The sequence below is a fragment of the Lepus europaeus genome, chromosome 14, assembly GCF_033115175.1.
Source record: "Lepus europaeus isolate LE1 chromosome 14, mLepTim1.pri, whole genome shotgun sequence".
NCBI classification, from domain to species: domain Eukaryota; kingdom Metazoa; phylum Chordata; class Mammalia; order Lagomorpha; family Leporidae; genus Lepus; species Lepus europaeus.
Genome location: NC_084840.1, coordinates 38,068,089 through 38,086,870, shown reverse-complemented (window position 1 = coordinate 38,086,870; position 18,782 = coordinate 38,068,089). Strand labels below are relative to the sequence as shown.

The 18,782-nt window shown below is 43.5% G+C and overlaps 1 protein-coding gene across 4 annotated transcripts in view; it reads left to right on the top strand.

Annotated features, from left to right (window-relative positions):
• Window positions 1–18,782, top strand: part of WDR26 (WD repeat domain 26) — a 55,944-nt gene that overhangs the window by 6,266 nt on the left and 30,896 nt on the right. For all 4 annotated transcript variants that reach the window (XM_062210453.1, XM_062210455.1, XM_062210452.1 and 1 more), the window contains exons 4-6: window positions 2,355–2,491; window positions 7,312–7,409; window positions 10,530–10,686. In XM_062210453.1, coding sequence (XP_062066437.1) covers window positions 2,355–2,491; window positions 7,312–7,409; window positions 10,530–10,686 — 392 coding nt within the window. The remainder of the gene's footprint in view (window positions 1–2,354; window positions 2,492–7,311; window positions 7,410–10,529; window positions 10,687–18,782) is intronic.

The following is an 18,782-nucleotide window of genomic DNA, read 5'->3' as shown; positions in this document are numbered from 1 at the left end:
TTTTATTTATTTGAATGGCAGAGTTTTAGAAAGGAGATGAGAAAGGGATGGAGGGGGAGAGAGAGAGAGAGAGAGATCTTCCATCTGCTGGTTCACTCCCCAAATGGCCACAATGGCCAGGACTGGGCCAGGCTAAAGCCAAAACCCAGAGCTTCCTTTGGATCTCCTACAGGGGCACAGGGCCCAAGGACCTGAGCCGTCTTCTGCTGCTTTCCCTGGGGCATTAGCAGGGAGCCAGATGGGAAGTGGAGCAGCTAGGTCTTGAACCAGCACCATATAGGATGAGGACATCACAGGTGGAGCGTTAACAGCACCGGCCGCAGGAGTTGATTTTTCTTCCCCAGAAAAATGAACATATTCAGAATAAATTTAAATATAAAATCACATACCTGGTGAACATATCCAGAATAAACTTAAATATAAAATCTTTTGATTTTTGGATTTTTTATTAGTTTTTTATTTTTGTCATCTGATACAATTTTTTTGCTTTTATTTATTTATTTTTTTACATATAAAGGTTAACTTCAAGCTCCATGCACAGCAGTGTACTTCTCAGGTCATCTTGGTAATCTGTTTCTAAAACATTGATTAGTCACCCTTACTTTATGGGTAAAGTTTGGTAAGTGTCATTGTTCTGGAGTTACCAGAGCTTGTCTCATTTGGGATGGTTTTTTTCCTTAGCTTTAGATTTAGCTTTTAGATTTAGGTTATTATCAAATTAAGCAATGTATCTTACAAAGGATATACTTAAATGTGTGCCTTATTTATATGAGAGGGTTTATTTTCATTTACTTTCTCTAGAAACCATTTTTATAAGCTTGTGGTCTAAGCCTGTCTTCCAAATACTGCATGGTAGGGAATTCGTAGAGAGCTCATTATACTCATGATGCTGGGAAATAAATGCTGATTTCTCCACACCATTTTGTGACAGCAGTATATTTTTGATGGCTTTAAAATAATCATGTTATTTTTTGAAGTCTGTAAATATGACTGACACTTCCTACCTACTATCTTTTTGCCTGCTTTAATTGGCTTTCTCAATCACTGCAAATAGCAAACATGAGGAGGGTCTCTCCAGGCAATGGTCCTTAATTAGGCTTAAGGTTTAAAAGATGTTCCAACCACAATATTTATATATACCTCTTTAATAAAAAGTTGCTAAGATTATGAAGCTCACTTTCAAGTTAAAAGTGAAATGATAAAGTAACATTTAAGCCAAACACTTTTCAGAAAGAAGCTAAATATGAAAGTATTTCACAAGCTGGAAAGTGATTTTTCCTTTTAGGGGAAGAGACCTTATAATAAGTTGTGTTTCATAGTTAAATGCATCAGTAATCAGAATATTCCAAGTAACAGATTTTGAAGCTTTCTGAAAACCTGTAAATTCCCCCTTCTAATTTGTGCATCCCTTTAGACAGAGCAGGTCCACCAGCATTTTGCTTGTCCACTGTTGTCGTAAGATAGCACACCAACTTCTAACTCATTTTTTGCATAATGCTTCTTAGTTTTAAGATTTTTTTTTTTTTTTTTTTTTGTATTTGAAAGAGTTACAGAAAGAGAGAGGGAGAGATAGCTCTTCCGTCTGCTGTTTCATTACCCAAATGGCTGCAACAACCAGGGCTAGGCCAGGCCAAAGCCAAGGAGCCTGGAGCTTATTTCTGGGTCTTCCACATGGATACAGGGGTCCAAATACTTAAGCCATCTTCCACTGCTTTCCCAAGCACATTAGCAGGGAGCTGGATTGAAAGTGCAGCAGCCTGGACTCAAACTATCACCCATTTGAGATGCTGGCTTTGCAGGCAGGGGCTTAACCTGCTACGCCACTATACCAGCTCATATGCTTCTTAGTTTTGCCAAAATCTAGCATTAAACTTACACTTAGTGGCTCTGGTTCTGCTTTCTGGTCTATTTGGTCCACATTATGGCTTTTGAATAATTTCCCTGGTAATGGGTTTTTTCCCAGTCTTTTCAGAACTTGTTGCATAAAACCCATCAGTGCCCTATTATAAAAATCAGCAAATTTAGAAAACTTGGAATAGTTCTAAAGTTTTTGTACAAAAAATAAAATTCTCGGAGCACTTTAAAAGTAGAATTCATTTTTCCCTTTTGATGCTTTGATCACTGATAACATTTCTGATTCGAGATTACTCACTCAAAGCAAAGTTTTATTAAGTAGAATTGAGCAAGATGAAATTCATTCTTTGAAACCAAAATATTTTGAGTCGTCTTGAAACTTTATGAAGTTATTTTCTAAGGACATAGTAGAATGGTTTCTACTGTTCTGTTTAGGCGCAAACATTTTCTGAAACTTCCATCAACTTTTTTCCCCTGACTGCTGCTTTCTGTCATGTCAGAGGATGAAGTTTTTGCTGCTGCAGCAGAAGTACCTGGAATACCTGGAGGATGGCAAGGTCCTGGAGGCACTTCAAGTTCTGCGCTGTGAATTGACGCCACTGAAATACAATACAGAGCGCATTCATGTTCTTAGTGGGTAAGAAAACTGAGTTCTTAGATGCCAGGGTGACGGAAGCGCTGGGATTTTGCGAGGTTTACCATTGACTAAAGTTGCATCTCTTGAATATTTTTCCAAGATACAATATCTGAATATTGTCAGGTTCTTGGATAAAATTTGGGTAAATTCCCTCTATGTGTGTGTTTAAACTGTTTTGTCATCCTAGCAAACAGTTGTTAAGTTGTATGAAATGAGTGGAAGGGAGAAGTATGTGTTGCCTGCAAAAATCTATTTCCAAATCTATAAAAATCCTGTGGTATGGATAATAATAAGCAGTAAAGTTTTTAGTATTGATGTAAACAGATTTTTGTGTGTGAACAAAGCAAGATTTATTTAAGTCAGAAACCTCAAGAGGGGTGCTTCAAGGGAGGAAGACCCAAAAACTTGTCAAGAACAGAATAGCAGCTAACAGTCAGAGGGCAGGGACAAAACGTGTTTTTCAGTGACTGCTTATGAACTTATTAAGATCCTTCCTGAGCCTTGAGCTTTTTGAAGACAACTCCTGCGTGTGAATTTCAAACTTTTTGCATCAAAATCAGTTTATCTTTTAATTCCACAAACTTTTTTAAAGTACCCCAATATTCTTTCTAGGTAATCTCGTTCTATACCATACCTTCCAATACTGTCCATATGCTAATGAATTTTTTTTTTAAAGATTTGTTTGAGAGAAGGAGAGACACAGATCTTCCATCTACTGGTTCAATCCCCAAATGGCCAAAATGGCTGGGACTGGGTTAGGCCAAATCCAAGAACCTGGAACTCCATCCAAGTCTCCCAAGTGAGAAGTGCCCATAAGGGATGCCACTTATCCTCCTGCATCACAGTGCCAGCCCCGTTAATTGCTCTTAAATTTATCCTCGAATCTGAACTCCCAAATGTTATATCTAATAGCCTATTTGACAGTTTCCATTTGAATGTCTAAGAGGTGTCTCAGAGTTAGATGCTCAAAATGAAATTCTTTATTCTAGTGATACCTCTACCTACTCTACCTTACAAACCTGTGCCGCCTCTAATAAATGGCAAGACTTTCTACCCTCTTACTGAAATGTAAACCTTAGGGTTCATCCTTGGCTTTTCTTTGTCTTTTTTTTTTTTTCCTTAAGATTGATTTATTTGGGGCTGGTGCTGTGATGCAGCAGGTTAAAGCTCTGGCCTGAAGGGCCGGCATCCCATATGGGCGCTGGTTCTAGTCCCGGCTGCTCCTCTTCTGATCCAGCACTCTGCTATGGCCTGGGAAAGCAGCAAAAGATGGCCCGGATCCTTGGGCCCCTGCACCCACGTGGGAGACCCAGAGGAAGCTCCTGGCTCCTGGCTTCGGAACTGCGCAGCTCCGGCTGTTGCCACCATCTGGGGAGTGAACCAGTGGATGGAAGACCTCTCTCTCTGTCTCTACCTCTCTCTCTAACTCTGTCTTTCAAATACACAGAGGCAGAGAGAGATTGTATTCACTGGTTCACTCCCCAAATGGTCACAATGACCTTGGCTGGGCTAGGCTGAAGCCAGGAGCCAGGAGCTTCTTCCCGGTCTCCCACAGTGGATGCAGGGGCCCAAGGACTTGGGCCATCTTCTGTCGCTCTCCCAGGTGCATTAACAGGGAGCTGGATTGGAAATGGAGCAGCCAGTGCTTAAACCAGTGCTCCATGGGATGCTGGCATTGCAGGTGGTAGCTTTACCATCTGTGCCATTGTGCCAGTCCCTGGTTTTCATTTCTTATACCATTTTTCATTGTATGATAGGGCTCCAGTGTCTAGAAGACTATCTGACAGAATGAGTTTTCAAATACAGAGTGATAGATGAAATAGTGGGCCCAAAAAAGTGGAGTTCATTCTGCAGCTAAAGAAACTGAGCCTCAAGGAAGTTAAATAACCAGCCTAAGATTAATACTCAAAGCCTTGTTTGATTCCAAAGTTATTGGTCTTTACCACCACGTGTTTTTTTAGTTTTTTAATTTATTTACTTGAAAGGCCAAGTTAGAGAAAGAAAGAGATCTTTCATCTGCTGGTTCACTTCCCCGATGGCCACAATAGCCAGGGTTCAGGCCAGGCTAAGCCAGGAGCCAAGCGCTTCATCCAGGCTTCCCATGTAGATGGCAGGGGCCCAAGAACCTGGGCCACCCTCCTCTGCCTTCCCAGGAACATTAGTCTCATGCCATTTCAGTTATACCATGTGATTTTTCCATAAACTTTAAGATTTGTTGTGTATTTTCCAAATATCACACAAGCCATTGTAGGTTAATTTTAGAAAACTTACAAAGTGAACAGTTTTTCTATATGATTATTGATAATTAATTTTTTCCCAAAAAGTCATTTTAGAATTTTCTGAGTGGGCATCCAGTCTGTTGGTTCAGATGCTCACATCCCATGTTTGGAGTGACTGGGTTCAAATCCTGACTCCAGCTTTCCACCAATGCAAATCCTGCAAGGCTGCAGTGATAGTATAAACAGTTGGGTTTCGGGGCCTGCACTGTGGCATAGCAGGTAAAGCTGCTGCCTGCAGTGCCAGCATCCCATGTGGACACTGATTCAAGTCCCAGCTGCTCCACTTTTGATCCAGCTCTCTGCTGTGTCCTGGGAAAGCAGTAGAAGATGGCCTAAATCATTGGGCCCCTGCACCCTCATGGGAGACCCCGAAGAAACTCCTGGCTCCTGGCTTTGGATCAGCACAACTCCTTCCCGTTGTGGCCAACTGGGGAGTGAACCAGTGGATGGAACAGCTCTCTCTCTCTCTTTTTCTCTCTCTGCCTCTCCTCTCTCTGTGTAACTCTTACTTTCAAGTAAATAAATAAAGGGAGAGGGAGAGTGAGAGAAAGATCTTCCATCTACTGGTTTGCTTCCCAAATAGCCACAACAGCAAAGGCTGGGTAGGCCAAAGCCAGGAGCCCAGAACTTCATCCAGGTCTCCCATGTGGGTGGCAAGGACCCAAGTGTTGGGCCCTCTTCTGCTGCCTTCCCAGACGCATTAGCAGGGAGTTGGATTGGAAGCAGAGCAGCAAGGACTTTCTTCCCCAGAACCTGCTGTACACAATGCTGTCCCTCCCTCCTTTTTTTTTTTCTTTTTAAGATTTATTTATTTATTTGAAAGGCAGAATTACAGAGAAACTTTTTAAAATTAAGTTCTTCTCATTAGCTAAGGCACTAAATAACAAGAGAACAAGTAGTTTTTGTAGAGTAAGAGGTTATTGAATCATTTAGACTCAGTGAATTATGCTTTATGCAGTTAATAAGAGGAAAGATGAATACATTAACTGAGAAGTTTCTGATGCTTGCCTTATCATTTATTGAGCTTTACTTGCATAGCAGGTGATGTACCAGCTCTTTATTTCATTGTCCTTACCCTTTTGAATATCCTTTTTACAATTAAGAAGAACAGTGTCATCTGGCAGACTATCAGACAACAGGAGACTTGCTTGCCAGGCCTAATCTTCATGTTTGAATAATGCCTCTACTTCTTTCTCTTTCAAAGCTGTTTTTCTCAGAACCAAAACCAGGTCAGGGTTGTGCTTCCAGCAGAGGGCCCTTATGAAATCTTCAGAATTCATGACCTTTAGTATTTATGGCACCTTCTGCACTTCTAGTGACTAATGAACTAGTTCCCAGATTCTGTGCTTTGGGATCTCAATAACTTTCACAGGATGATACAAGGAGGGTTATCCAGTTAAGCCATTTCTGGAATGATGTTTATAGTAAACTCTTGAAGGTGTATTGTTTTTGTTTAATTTATAATGTAAATATCTCCTGACCTGTAGTCAGACGCATTGCCCATTGCCCCACTGGCCCTGTGCAAATCTAATACCTTTAAACATTTTTTGAGTTTTATGTATTGAAAATATACTGATGAAGGGGGCCAGCACTGTTCATAGGAGACTAAGCCTCTGCCTGTGGAGTCATATGGCTGTTTTCCTGGCTGTTCCTTTTCCATCCCACTCTCTGCTAATGGCCTGGGAAAGCAGCAGAAGATGGCCCAAATCCTTGGGCCCCTGTACTCACATGGGAGACCTGAAAGAAGCTCCCGGTTTCAGATTGGCTCAGCTCTGGCCATTGCAGCCATTTGGGGAGCGAACCAGCAGACGGAAGATTTCTATCTGTTTCTCCTCTCTCTGAAACTCTACTTCTCAAATAAATAAATAAAATCATATATATATATATATATATATATATACACACATACATACATACATACACACACATATGTATACTGGCTAAGGGAAAGGTCTGCAGCTAGAATGCTTGCCTTTCTGTATTGCTACTTTGCCTTCTAACTCTAGGCCAATTACTTGAGCTTTCTTTCAGTGTCTTGGTTTTCTCAAAAATGGAATAATAGTGCTTACTTCATACAGGGTTGTTAGGAACACTAAATGAAGTAATAGGGTATGTTGAGTGCTTAGAACAAAGCTTGGCAGATAGAGCTACATATGTAACAATAATATAAGTGGATTCTCTTAATAGGTTAACCTATAATACAAAGAACTTCAAAAAGCCTGTGTAAGATGGAATTTAAAAGTTTAGTCTGGTGCATAAACCTAAAAGACATGCACAGTTTTTCATAGTATGCACTTTCTGTGAATTTCCTGAAGACCCTGGGGTGTTACATATTTAACTATTATTGTTACATACTACATTTTAGTAATTATTTGCCAATGCAACCTGTATTAATGAATTAGGTCCAGTGTAGAAGTTTCTTCTTGAAATACATAAGTAAGAATTGGATAGCTGAAATACCAGTATAGTCAATATTTTCCAGTTGTATTTATTCCAGAGGGAAGATTTTGACATTTGTTGCTTTTTCGGTTGTATTTTTAGGTATTTGATGTGTAGCCATGCAGAAGACCTACGTGCAAAAGCAGAATGGGAAGGCAAAGGGACAGCTTCCCGATCCAAACTATTGGACAAACTTCAGAGTAAGAGTCTTAATTCTTTATTTTCTCTTAGGTTAGAAATGGATGGGCCAGCGCCGTGGCTCAACAGGCTAATCCTCCGCCTTGCGGCGCCGGCACACTGGGTTCTAGACCCGGTCCGGGCACCGGATTCTGTCCCGGTTGCCCCTCTTCCAGGCCAGCTCTCTGCTGTGGCCAGGGAGTGCAGTGGAGGATGGCCCAAGTGCTTGGGCCCTGCACCCCATGGGGAGACCAGGAGAAGTACCTGGCTCCTGCCATCGGATCAGCGTGGTGCGGCGGCCATTGGAGGGTGAACCAATGGCAAAGGAAGACCTTTCTCTCTGTCTCTCTCTCTCTCTCACTGTCCACTCTTCCTGTCAAAAAAAATATAAATAAATAAATAAATGGATATTAGAGATCAAGTGTGAGGATTTGTTTCTAGGCATGTTTACTCACTGGCTATTGGAGAGAAAGGGAGACTTCATTAAGGAGCGTTTAAACCAAAGATTTCCACACTCTGCTGTGGAGACTAAGGTGCTAACTTCAGGAGTTTGTGAGAAGGCACTGGTCCCAGAGCAGTTTTCCTTTTATTTGTGTGATGTAGTATTGCCCCACTTAAGATGTTATTTGGGCTTTCAAAAAGTACTGTAGTTAGGAAAAAAACATGTAAACCACAACTTTAAGCCACAGATGTTTCAGAAATCTTGTTGGTTTCAGTATTTAAGGCCTAGGCTTCTTTAGATAAATTGTTTTTTTCTCCTCCAAATTTATGGCCTCTAAATTGTAATGTAGGTTTTACTTTTGCCATATTTTCACATATAAAAGACCTTCTTTCTCTCCGGTTAAATTATGTTGTCAATGCCAAGCCATCAAGAATATGTATATCCGACAAGCCACCAAGTATATGAAAGATGTCACATTAAAGAAGCAGTGTGTGCCATTCCTTTTTTTTTTTTTTTTTTTTGGTGACAGGCAGAGTTAGACAGAGAAAGGTCTTCCTTTTCCCGTTGGTTCACCCCTCAAATGGCTGCTGCAGCCAGTGCACTGCGCCAGTCCGAAGCCAGGAGCCAGGTGCTTCCTCCTGGTCTCCCATGCGGGTGCAGGGCCCAAGTACCTGGGCCCTCCTCCACTGCCTACCCAGGCCACAGCAGAGAGCTGGACTGGAAGAGGAGCAACCAGGACAGAATCCGGCACCCCAACCAGGACTAGAACCTGGGGTGCCGGTGCCACAGGCGGAGGATTAGCCAAGTGAGCAACGGCACCGGCCTGCCATTCTGTCTTTACGGTGGTGGAGTTGGTGGATATGCTCCAAGCCAAGCGGTAGGGTTGGACGCAGGGTTGGTGGCCCAAAAAGAGTGTAGAGTTTCTGTTGCACATTTTTAAAAATGCAGAGAGTAATTCTGAACTGGAGGGTTTGGGTGTAGACAAAACACATCCAGGTGAACAAAGCAGCCAAGATGCACCACCATACCTACAGGGCTCATGGTCACATTAATATACGAGCTCCCTGAACCACATAGAGGTGATCATCATTGAAAAGGAACAAATTGTTCCTAAACCAGAAGAGGAGGTGGCACAGAAGAAAAAGGTATCCCAACAGAAACAAAAACCTATGCCTCAGGAATAAATTCAGCATCAAATAAATGCAAATTAAAAGAAAAAATTATGATATTAAATGGTTTTCATGTTGGCATGGGAGTGGAGCACCTAAGAAGCAGAAAATCTTGCAATTGGGGAGAGATCTGGAATTAAAGGATTAGAATAGGTTGATACATCAAAACACCAGTTATCCCCTGAATTTCCATAGTGTCCTTGACATAGGAACAGTTTGAGAAATGGAACTTGACTTGTTCCAGCATTTTGGCTTGCTCTTTTTTTTTTTTGTTTTCTCTCTTTTTTTGAACTTATTTATTCATTTATTTGAAAGGCAGAATGACAGAAAGGGAGAGACAATCTTCCATCTGCTGATTCACTCCCCAAGTGCCTACAACAGACAGGGCTGGGCCAGGCTGGAGCTAGGAGCCCATCTGGGTCTCTCACTTGGGTGGCAGGACCCCAAGTACGTTGGTTATCACACACTGACTTCACAGGCATGTTAGCAGGGAGCTGGATAAGAAGTGGAGCAGCTGGGACTTGACATGGCACTTCAACAAGGGATGCCAGTGTCCCAAGTGGTAAACCCTACATGGAGATTTCTCTTTTTCTTTCCTTTTTTTAAAAAAGATTGATTTATTTGAAAGCCAGAGTTCAAGAGATATAGAGACAGATCTTTCATTCACTGGATTCACTCTCAAGATAACTGCAACAGTCAGGGCTTCATCTGAGTCTCCAACGTGGGTGGAAGAGGTCCAAGCAGTTGGGCCATCTTCTGCTGCTTTCCCAGGTGCATTAGCAGAGAGCTAGATTGGAAGTGGAGCCACGAGGACTCAAACCAGTACCCATATGCAATGCTGGCATCACAGGAGGTGGCTTTACCCGCTCGGCTCCAGAGATTTTACTTGTGTCTGATCTCTCTGTGCCATATCATTAGGTTGTCTTTTCATCATCATCTTTTTTCTTATTTTTGTTTGTTAGGGATTTTGTTTTGTTTTCAATATATTCCATCCTAATGCAGTGTCACTAGAGCTGCTAACAAATATTCATGAAGTTCACATATCACATGACCCAGATTTTTTAAAAATTTTTTTAAAATTTTTTTAAAATTTTATTTATTTATTTGAAAGGCAGAGTTACAGAGAAAGAGAAGGAGAGAAGAGAGAGAGAGAGAGAGAGAGATCTACCATCTGCTGGTTCACTCCCCAAATGGTCCCAACAGCCAGGGTGGGCCAGGCTGAAGTCAGGAGCTTCTTCCGGATCTCTCACATGGGTGCAAGGGCCCAAGCACGTGGGCCTTCTTCCAGTGCTTTCCCAGGTGCATTAGCAGGAAGCTGGATCCAAAGTGGAGCTGTCAGGACTTGACTGGCACTCATATGGGATACCAGCACTGCAGGCTGTGGCTTTCATCCGCTGTGCCACAGCTTCTCTATTTAAGGGACACAATATTATTGGGGTGGAGGCAAGTATAGAAGATGAGTAAATGTCTTACATAAAGTCTACAGTTTATTATTATTTTATTTCTCTTTTTTAAAATGTCTTCTATTAAAGCCTATTTACCACCATCAGTGATGCTTCCCCCACGGCGTTTACAGACTCTGCTGCGGCAGGCGGTGGAACTGCAGAGGGATCGGTGCCTGTATCACAATACCAAACTCGACAGCAGCCTAGATTCTGTGTCTCTACTTATAGATCATGTTTGTAGCAGGTAAGAGCAAAACTTCTTAGATTCTGAAATAGGCTAACATTGTACAAACTCAGTTAAAAAGTTTATTAAAATGTTTCCTGCCGCCGCCGCGGCTCACTAGGCTAATCCTCCGCCTTGCGGCGCCGGCACACCGGGTTCTAGTCCCGGTCGGGGCACCGATCCTGTCCCGGTTGCCCCTCTTCCAGGCCAGCTCTCTGCTGTGGCCAGGGAGTGCAGTGGAGGATGGCCCAAGTGCTTGGGCCCTGCACCCCATGGGAGACCAGGAGAAGCACCTGGCTCCTGCCATCGGATCAGCACGGTGCGCCGGCCGCAGCGCGCTACCATGGCAGCCATTGGAGGGTGAACCAATGGCAAAAGGAAGACCTTTCTCTCTGTCTCTCTCTCACTGTCCACTCTGCCTGTCAAAAAAAAAAAAAATGTTTTCTTATTTATATAAGAGTTCATAACTGATTTAGCATTTATTCACAAAACTAGAACTAAATTTGAATATTAGGAGAAATCTGCATGTTTATATAGTAAACTACACTTTGAGAACCAGAGCTAGAAAAGCAATTTTCCCGTTTTTTGGCTATGCATTTGGTTATTCATTTTCTGTGTCTGATAATTTAACTGTAGTCTGTTATGTTCTTCTCATGAAGAAACTTATGGTCAGGAAATACTTTAATGAAAGTTCTGCTTTTTTTTTTTTTTTTTTAAGAAGATGGACTCTAAACCAAAAATGGTCAGAGTAACAGCTATTAACCATCTGGTTTAGGTGTGTTATTCTACCTACCCATGTTCATAGATTTGCATCTTAAGAATTCAGGCTTTTTTTTTTAATGTTAGCAGTTGATAAAAATATTTTTATTATTTTAGTAATCACCAGAGTTAAAGTAGAACTTTTTTTTTAAATTATTTGAAAGGCAGAGTGACGAAAAGGAGAGACCCTTCATCCACTGGTTCAGTCCACATTTGCCCACATTAGCCAGAGTTTGGCCAGGCCAAAGCCAGGAGCCAGAAACTGGGTCTCTAACATGGGTGGTAAGGACTCAAATACTTGAACCATCATCACCTGCTGCCTTTCCAGACACATGACTGGGAAGCTGGATTGCAGGCAGAGAAGTCAGGATTCCAGCCAGGCATTCCAGTAGGGCTGCAGGTGTCTCAAACAGTGGATTAACCTCCTTCAGCACAAGGCCTTCCCAGAAGCAGAGCTTTAAAACAGCACAAAACAAATTGTGAAATCTTGCAAACTCCAGGAAGGAAATGGGTTGGTTTTGGTGAACCAGACATGGAAGGGAACAACTGAATTGGATATGCTCAATTGCTTTTGCAAAAGATCATCTAGGAACTGATGCAAATAGCGTGGAGGCCAACACTGTGGCATTAGCAGGTAAAGCCACTGCCTGCAGTGCTGGCATCCCATATGGGTACCAGTTTGAGTTCTGGCTGCTCCACTTCCAATCCAGCTCTTTGCTAAGGCCTGGGAAAGCAGTGGAGGATGGCCCAAGTCCTTGGGCCCCTGCACCCGCGTGGGAGACCCAGAAGGAGCTCCTGGCTTCGGATTGGCACAGCTCCAACCGTTGTGGCCAATTGGGGAGTGAACCAGTGAATGGAAGACCTCTCCCTCCGCCCCCCATCTCTCTGCCTCTCCTTCTCTTTCTGTGTAACTCCGACTTTCAAATAAATAAATCTTTAAAAAAAAAAAGAAAATAACATGAATAGGAAGGATGAAATTATAGTAGTATGAGGGCTTTATAAACGAGATAACCATAAAAATTATGTATACATGCATATCTGTACTTGAATTTAAAAGTTTTCTAGGTGTGCATATACTACTTTCATACGTAGTTAGTCTCCCACTTGTAACAAAAAATAATTGTTTGACCTATTGGCCTTAAATTACTTTAAATCTTAAAGTATTGAAGTATTGCATGATGCATGTCTTGTTTTTGTTTTTGTTTTTTAAGATTTATTTGTTTATTTGAGTGGCAGAGAGAGAGGTCTTCTATCTACTGAATCACTCCCCAAATGGCCACAAGTGGCTGGAGCTCGTCCAGTGCTAAGCCAGGATCTTCTTCCAGGTCTCCCAAGTGGGTACAGGGACCCAAGCACTTGGGCCCTCTTCTGCTGCTTTCCCAGGCCATTAGCAGAGAGCTGGATTGGAAGAGGAGCAGGCAGGACACGACCCTTTGTCCATATGAGATGCCAACTCTGTAGGTAGAGGCTTAGCCTTGTACACCACAGTGCCGGCCCCCCTTATTCCTTTTTAATCTTTATCACTATCACTATTCTGTAACTCACTTCTGAGGATGAAAAGGCTGCATAGTTTTATGTTTCATGGCTCCTTAAAGAGATTTTTATGTTTTAGGTTTTGTTTTGTTTTTGAAGAGGTAGAGTTAAAGAGAGACAGAGAGAAAGGTCTTCCTTCCAATGGTTCACCCCCTAAATGGCCACTATGGCCGGTGTGCTGTGCCAATCCGAAGCCAGGAGCCAGGTGCCTCCTCCTGGTCTCCCATGCGGATGCAGGGCCCAAACACTTGGGCCATCCTCCACTGCCTTCTCAGGTTACAGCAGAGAGCTGGACTGGAAGAGGAGCAACAGGGACAGAATACGGCGCCCCAACCGGGACTAGAACCCAGGGTGCTGGCACCACAGGCAGAGGATTAGCCAAGTGAGCCGTAGCACCGGCCATTAAAGGGATTTTTTTTTTTTTTTTTTTTTTTTGACAGGCAGAGTGGACAGTGAGAGAGAGACAGAGAGAAAGGTCTTCCTTTTGCCATTGGTTCACCCTCCAATGGCCGCCATGGTAGCGCGCTGCGGCCGGCGCACCGTGCTGATCCGATGGCAGGAGCCAGGTGCTTCTCCTGGTCTCCCATGGGGTGCAGGGCCCAAGCACTTGGGCCATCCTCCACTGCACTCCCTGGCCACAGCAGAGAGCTGGCCTGGAAGAGGGGCAACCGGGACAGGATCGGTGCCCCGACCGGGACTAGAACCCGGTGTGCCGGCGCCGCAAGGCGGAGGATTAGCCTAGTGAGCCGCGGTGCCGGCCCATTAAAGGGATTTTTAAAAACAATGTTCAGATGAAAGTGTAAACCCAATTTTTTGTTTTTGTGGTTCATAAATTTATCATTGGGATTGTATTCAAAGGTAATGACTAGACTTGATGGTTCAGGAGGTGTCCATAAATTCAAATTTTGCCTGTTTGGTATTGAAAATATTTAGTCTAATCTTTTTCATTCCTCATTTCAGGACCAGGCTCCCATAAAATTACATAGAACAGCACTCTGATGTTTAATGTTGTAATGGAAGAGTTCTTGTCTTTCAGAAATGACCACTGATTGGAGGGTATTCTCTGTTACCCTAAAAACAAACAAAAAATTAATTTTGGGTTCCTCCTAGTTACCACTCTCTCTCTCCCTTCCATCTTATTGCTAAGTTCTTTTTTTTTTTTTTTTTTTTACAGAGTGGACAGTGTGAGAGAGAGAGAGACAGAGAGAAAGGTCTTCCTTTTTGCCGTTGGTTCACCCTCCAATGGCCGCTGCGGCCGGCACACTGCAGCCAGCGCACCACGCTGATCCGATGGCAGGAGCCAGGTGCTTCTCCTGGTCTCCCATGGTGTGCAGGGCCCAAGCACTTGGGCCATCCTCCACTGCACTCCCTGGCCACAGCAGAGAGCTGGCCTGGAAGAGGGGCAACCGGGACAGAATCCGGCGCCCCGACCAGGACTAGAACCCTGTGTGCCAGCGCCGCAAGTTGGAGGATTAGCCTATTGAGCCGCGGCGCCGGCCATTGCTAAGTTCTTAAAATCGTTTCCTGCTCTACATTTGGAATGTGTATATCCTTCCTTTTTCAGTCTTCAGATTTCTGTGGCACTAGAACTTGAGCAGCTAACACAGCACCAGACCTGCTGCTGATGTTGGTGTCGAACAGCCTCTATTAAATTGAATATCACTTCCAGTTTATACTTTTTTTTTTTTTTTTGACAGGCAGAGTGGACAGTGAGAGAGAGACAGAGAGAAAGGTCTTCCTTTTGCCGTTGGTTCACCCTCCAATGGCCGCCGCGGTAGCGCGCTGCGGCCGGCGCACCGTGCTGATCCGATGGCAGGAGCCAGGTGCTTCTCCTGGTCTCCCATGGGGTGCAGAGCCCAAGCACTTGGGCTATCCTCCACTGCACTCCCTGGCCACAGCAGAGAGCTGGCCTGGAAGAGGGGCAACCGGGACAGGATCGGTGCCCTGACCGGGACTAGAACCCGGTGTGCCGGCGCCGCAAGGCGGAGGATTAGCCTGTTGAGCCACGGCGCCGGCCAGTTTATACTTTTGACCTTTCTAAACCTTTTTATTTATTTATTTATTTATTTATTTATTTATTTATTTATTTATTTGAGGTTTATTTATTTGAAAGGCAGAGCCACAGGGAGATACAGATGTGTCATCTGCTGTTACTCCCCAAAAGGCCACAACAGCCAGGTCTAGGCCAGGCTGAAGCCAGGAGCCAGGAATTCCACCCTGGTCTCCCATGTGAATGGCAGGGGCCCAAGCACTTGAACCATCCTCCATTGTCTTCCCAGATGAATTAGGGGGGAGCTGGATCTGAAGTGGAGCAAGCATGAACGGCTTAACCCACTGAGTCACAGTGCTGGCCTCTACAAAGATATTTTTAGAGATTGAATCTTAGCTTTGAAATCTAAATAACAGGTATCCCCTCTTTCCCTCTGGAGGAAAGAGAATTAATGGTGACTTTTTAAAAATCTTGATGGATACTGAAAGGTATTCATTAGATTGTATCCAGTTTCTATTTTTCACAGTTTGTATACATATAATTTTTGCTTAAGTTTGAGAAGTAAGGGACAGGGACTGGTGCTGTGAGATAGTAGGCTGAGCCTCCGCCTGTGGCACTGGCATCCTATAGAGCACTGGTTCATATTCCAGCTGCTCCTCTTCTAATCCAGCTCTCTGTTTATGGCCTGGGAAAGCACTGGAAAGATGGTCCATGTGCTTGGGCCCTTGAACACACTTGGAAGACCTGGAGGAAGCCCCTGGCTCTTGGCTTCGGATTGGCTCAGCTCTAGCCATTGAAGCCATTTAAGGCATGAACTAGCGAACGGAAGACCTTTCTCTCTCTCCCTCTCTCTCTAACTCTATCTCTCAAATTTAAAAAAAAAAAAAAGTGATTATTTTAAAAAATAATTTTGTGAGTTTTCTCCAGCAGCAAGCAATAGAAGTATGTTTCCACAGATAGCTTTATAAATATTAATGTTTATGCAGTAAGGAGTATTATAAAATATTTATAGACTCTTAACAATTTTAAAGATTGGTTTTAAAAAAGTAATACCTTTTGAAATACATTCTAAATTTTAAATTTATTTGAAAGCAAATATTAACTGCCGCTTATATACATCTAAAAATACGCTTTTAATAAACCGGGCTATTAGTATTAAACATTTTTTTAAATTATGACAAATACTATGTCAGTGATTGTCAGATACTGGTTACTGTCAGTAGACTGTTCGTGCCTTATCATTTTGATTATGAGCCAGTCCTTCCTTAAAGGTATTTTTGCCACCCAAATTTTACATAATATCTTTTTACTTGGTCAGTTGCAGCCATTTGAATTATTGTATATTTTATAACTAGATATAAAGTGCTTCTTCTCTTAACTAAATGACATTACTCTTGATAAATACAGTAAGAAGAAAAAACTTTCTAATATTGAAATTATTTATTTGAGTGGTTTTTTTTTTTTTTTTTAAGAATTTTATTTACTTGAAAGAGTTACAGAGAGAGAGAGGTAGAGCCAGAGAGAAAGGGGTCTTCCATTCCCCTGGTTCACTCCCCAAATGACCGCAACAGCCAGAGCAGAGCTGATCCTTTTAAAGATTTATTTTATTTATTTGAAAGAGTTACAGAGAGAGGTCCTCCATCCGTTGGTTCGCTCCCTAGATGGCCGCAACTGCCGGAGCTGCGCCGATCCGAAGCCAGGAACTTCTTCCATGTCTCCCACATGGGTGTAGGAGCCCAAGGACTTGGCCCATCTTCTGCTGCTATCCCAGGCCATAGCAGAGAGCTAGATTGGAAGAGGAACAGCCGGAACTAGAACTGGTGCCCATATGTGATGCCAGTGCTTCAGGCCAGGACTTTAACCTGCTGTGCCACAGTGCTGGCCCCTAAAATTGGATTTTAAAAAATGAATACTAAAAAATTTCCCAAAATTTGGCAAGAAAAGTGGCCTCGGAGTCAGCCATGGGTTCCAGTCTTAGTTTGGTTACTTAGTGGGTTTATAACATCTGTTACATTATTTGCCCCCATCAGCCTCGTGAAAATGAAGATAATAATACTTCCTTTAGTTTTTTTTAAGACTTATTCATTTGAAAGGCAGAGTGATGGACATAAAGGGAGGAAGGGATGGAGGAAGAAAAGGAGAGAGAGATCTTCCCATCTGCTTCACTCCCCAAATGACCCCAACAGCAAGGGTTGGACTAAGTTGAGGCCAAGAGCCATAAACTCTGTTCAGATCTCCCACATGGGCAACAGGGACTGAAGTACTTGAGCCATTGTCTGCTGTTTCTTATGTACATTAGCAGGGAGCTGGATCAGAAGCAGAATAGCCAGCACTCCAGTGTCCCAGGAAGTAACTGAACCCACTGTGGTGCAGTGCTGGCCCCAACAAAACATATTTTTAAAGTATTGATTTGGTGAAAAAAGTGAAGAAGACTGTTTTCAAGATAGATTGAAAAATTCATGCATTATTGTCCAAATAGATGTTTATGTAATTTGTGATGTAGACCTGTACTGTCCACACAGTAAGCAGTAACTACATAGAGCATTTACATGAAGTTACTCGTGTTAAATAAACCAGTTATCATAAGATTACCTGCTACAATTCAGGTGTTCAGTAGCCATGTGTGCTAGAGCTACCTCATTTTCTTTTTTTTTTTTTAATTTTTTTTTTAATTTTTTTTTTTTTAATTTTTTTATTTATTTGACAGAGTTAGAGAGAGAGGAAGGTCTTCCTTGCGTTGGTTTACCCCCCAAATAGCTGCTACGGCCGGCGCTGCGCCGATCCGAAGCCAGGAGCCAGGTGCTTCTTCCTGGTTTCCCATGCGGGTGCAGGGCCCAAGCAGTTGGGCCATCCTCCACTGCCTTCCTGGGCCACAGCAGAGAGCTGGACTGGAAGAGGAGCAACCGGGACTGGAACCCGGCGCCCACATGGGATGCTGGCGCCACTGGCGGAGGATCAAGTGAGCCATGGCGCAGGCCCCCGAGCTACCTCATTTTCACTCTTTTTTTTTTTTTTCCTTTTTTTTTTTTTTTTTTTTTTTTAATTTTTTTGACAGGCAGAGTGGACAGTGAGAGAGAGACAGAGAGAAAGGTCTTCCTTTTGCCGTTGGTTCACCCTCCAATGGCCGCCGCGGTAGCGCGCTGCGGCCGGCGCACCGTGCTGATCCGATGGCAGGAGCCAGGTACTTCTGGTCTCCCATGGGGTGCAGAGCCCAAACACTTGGGCTATCCTCCACTGCACTCCCTGGCCACAGCAGAGAGCTGGCCTGGAAGAGGGGCAACTGGGACAGGATCGGTGCCCTGACCGGGACTAGAACCCGGTGTGCCGGCGCCGCAAGGCGGAGGATTAGCCTGTTGAGCCACGGCGCCGGCCATTTTCACTCTTGACAGGAAGATTCCATGAATGGTGCTGATGTAGAGACTATAAAAGGAAAGGATGATTTTTTTTTTTTTTTAAGTGAATGCTTAGTGGAGACAGTCATTTTTACAGCAACTTATTCCTCTTTAACTGGATAAAGTTAGTCAAAAATCATAGGCTCTGGGCCAGCGCCGTGTCTCAACAGGCTAATCCTCCACCTAGCGGCGCCGGCACACCGGGTTCTATCCCGGTTGCCCTTCTTCCAGGCCAGCTCTCTGCTGTGGCCAGGGAGTGCAGTGGAGGATGGCCCAAGTGCTTGGGCCCTGCACCCCATGGGAGACCAGGAGAAGCACCTGGCTCCTGCCATCAGATCAGCGCGGTGCGGCGGCCATTGGAGGGTGAACCAACAGCAAAAAGGAAGACCTTTCTCTCTGTCTCTCTCTCACTGTCCACTCTGCCTGTCAAAAAAAAAAAAAAA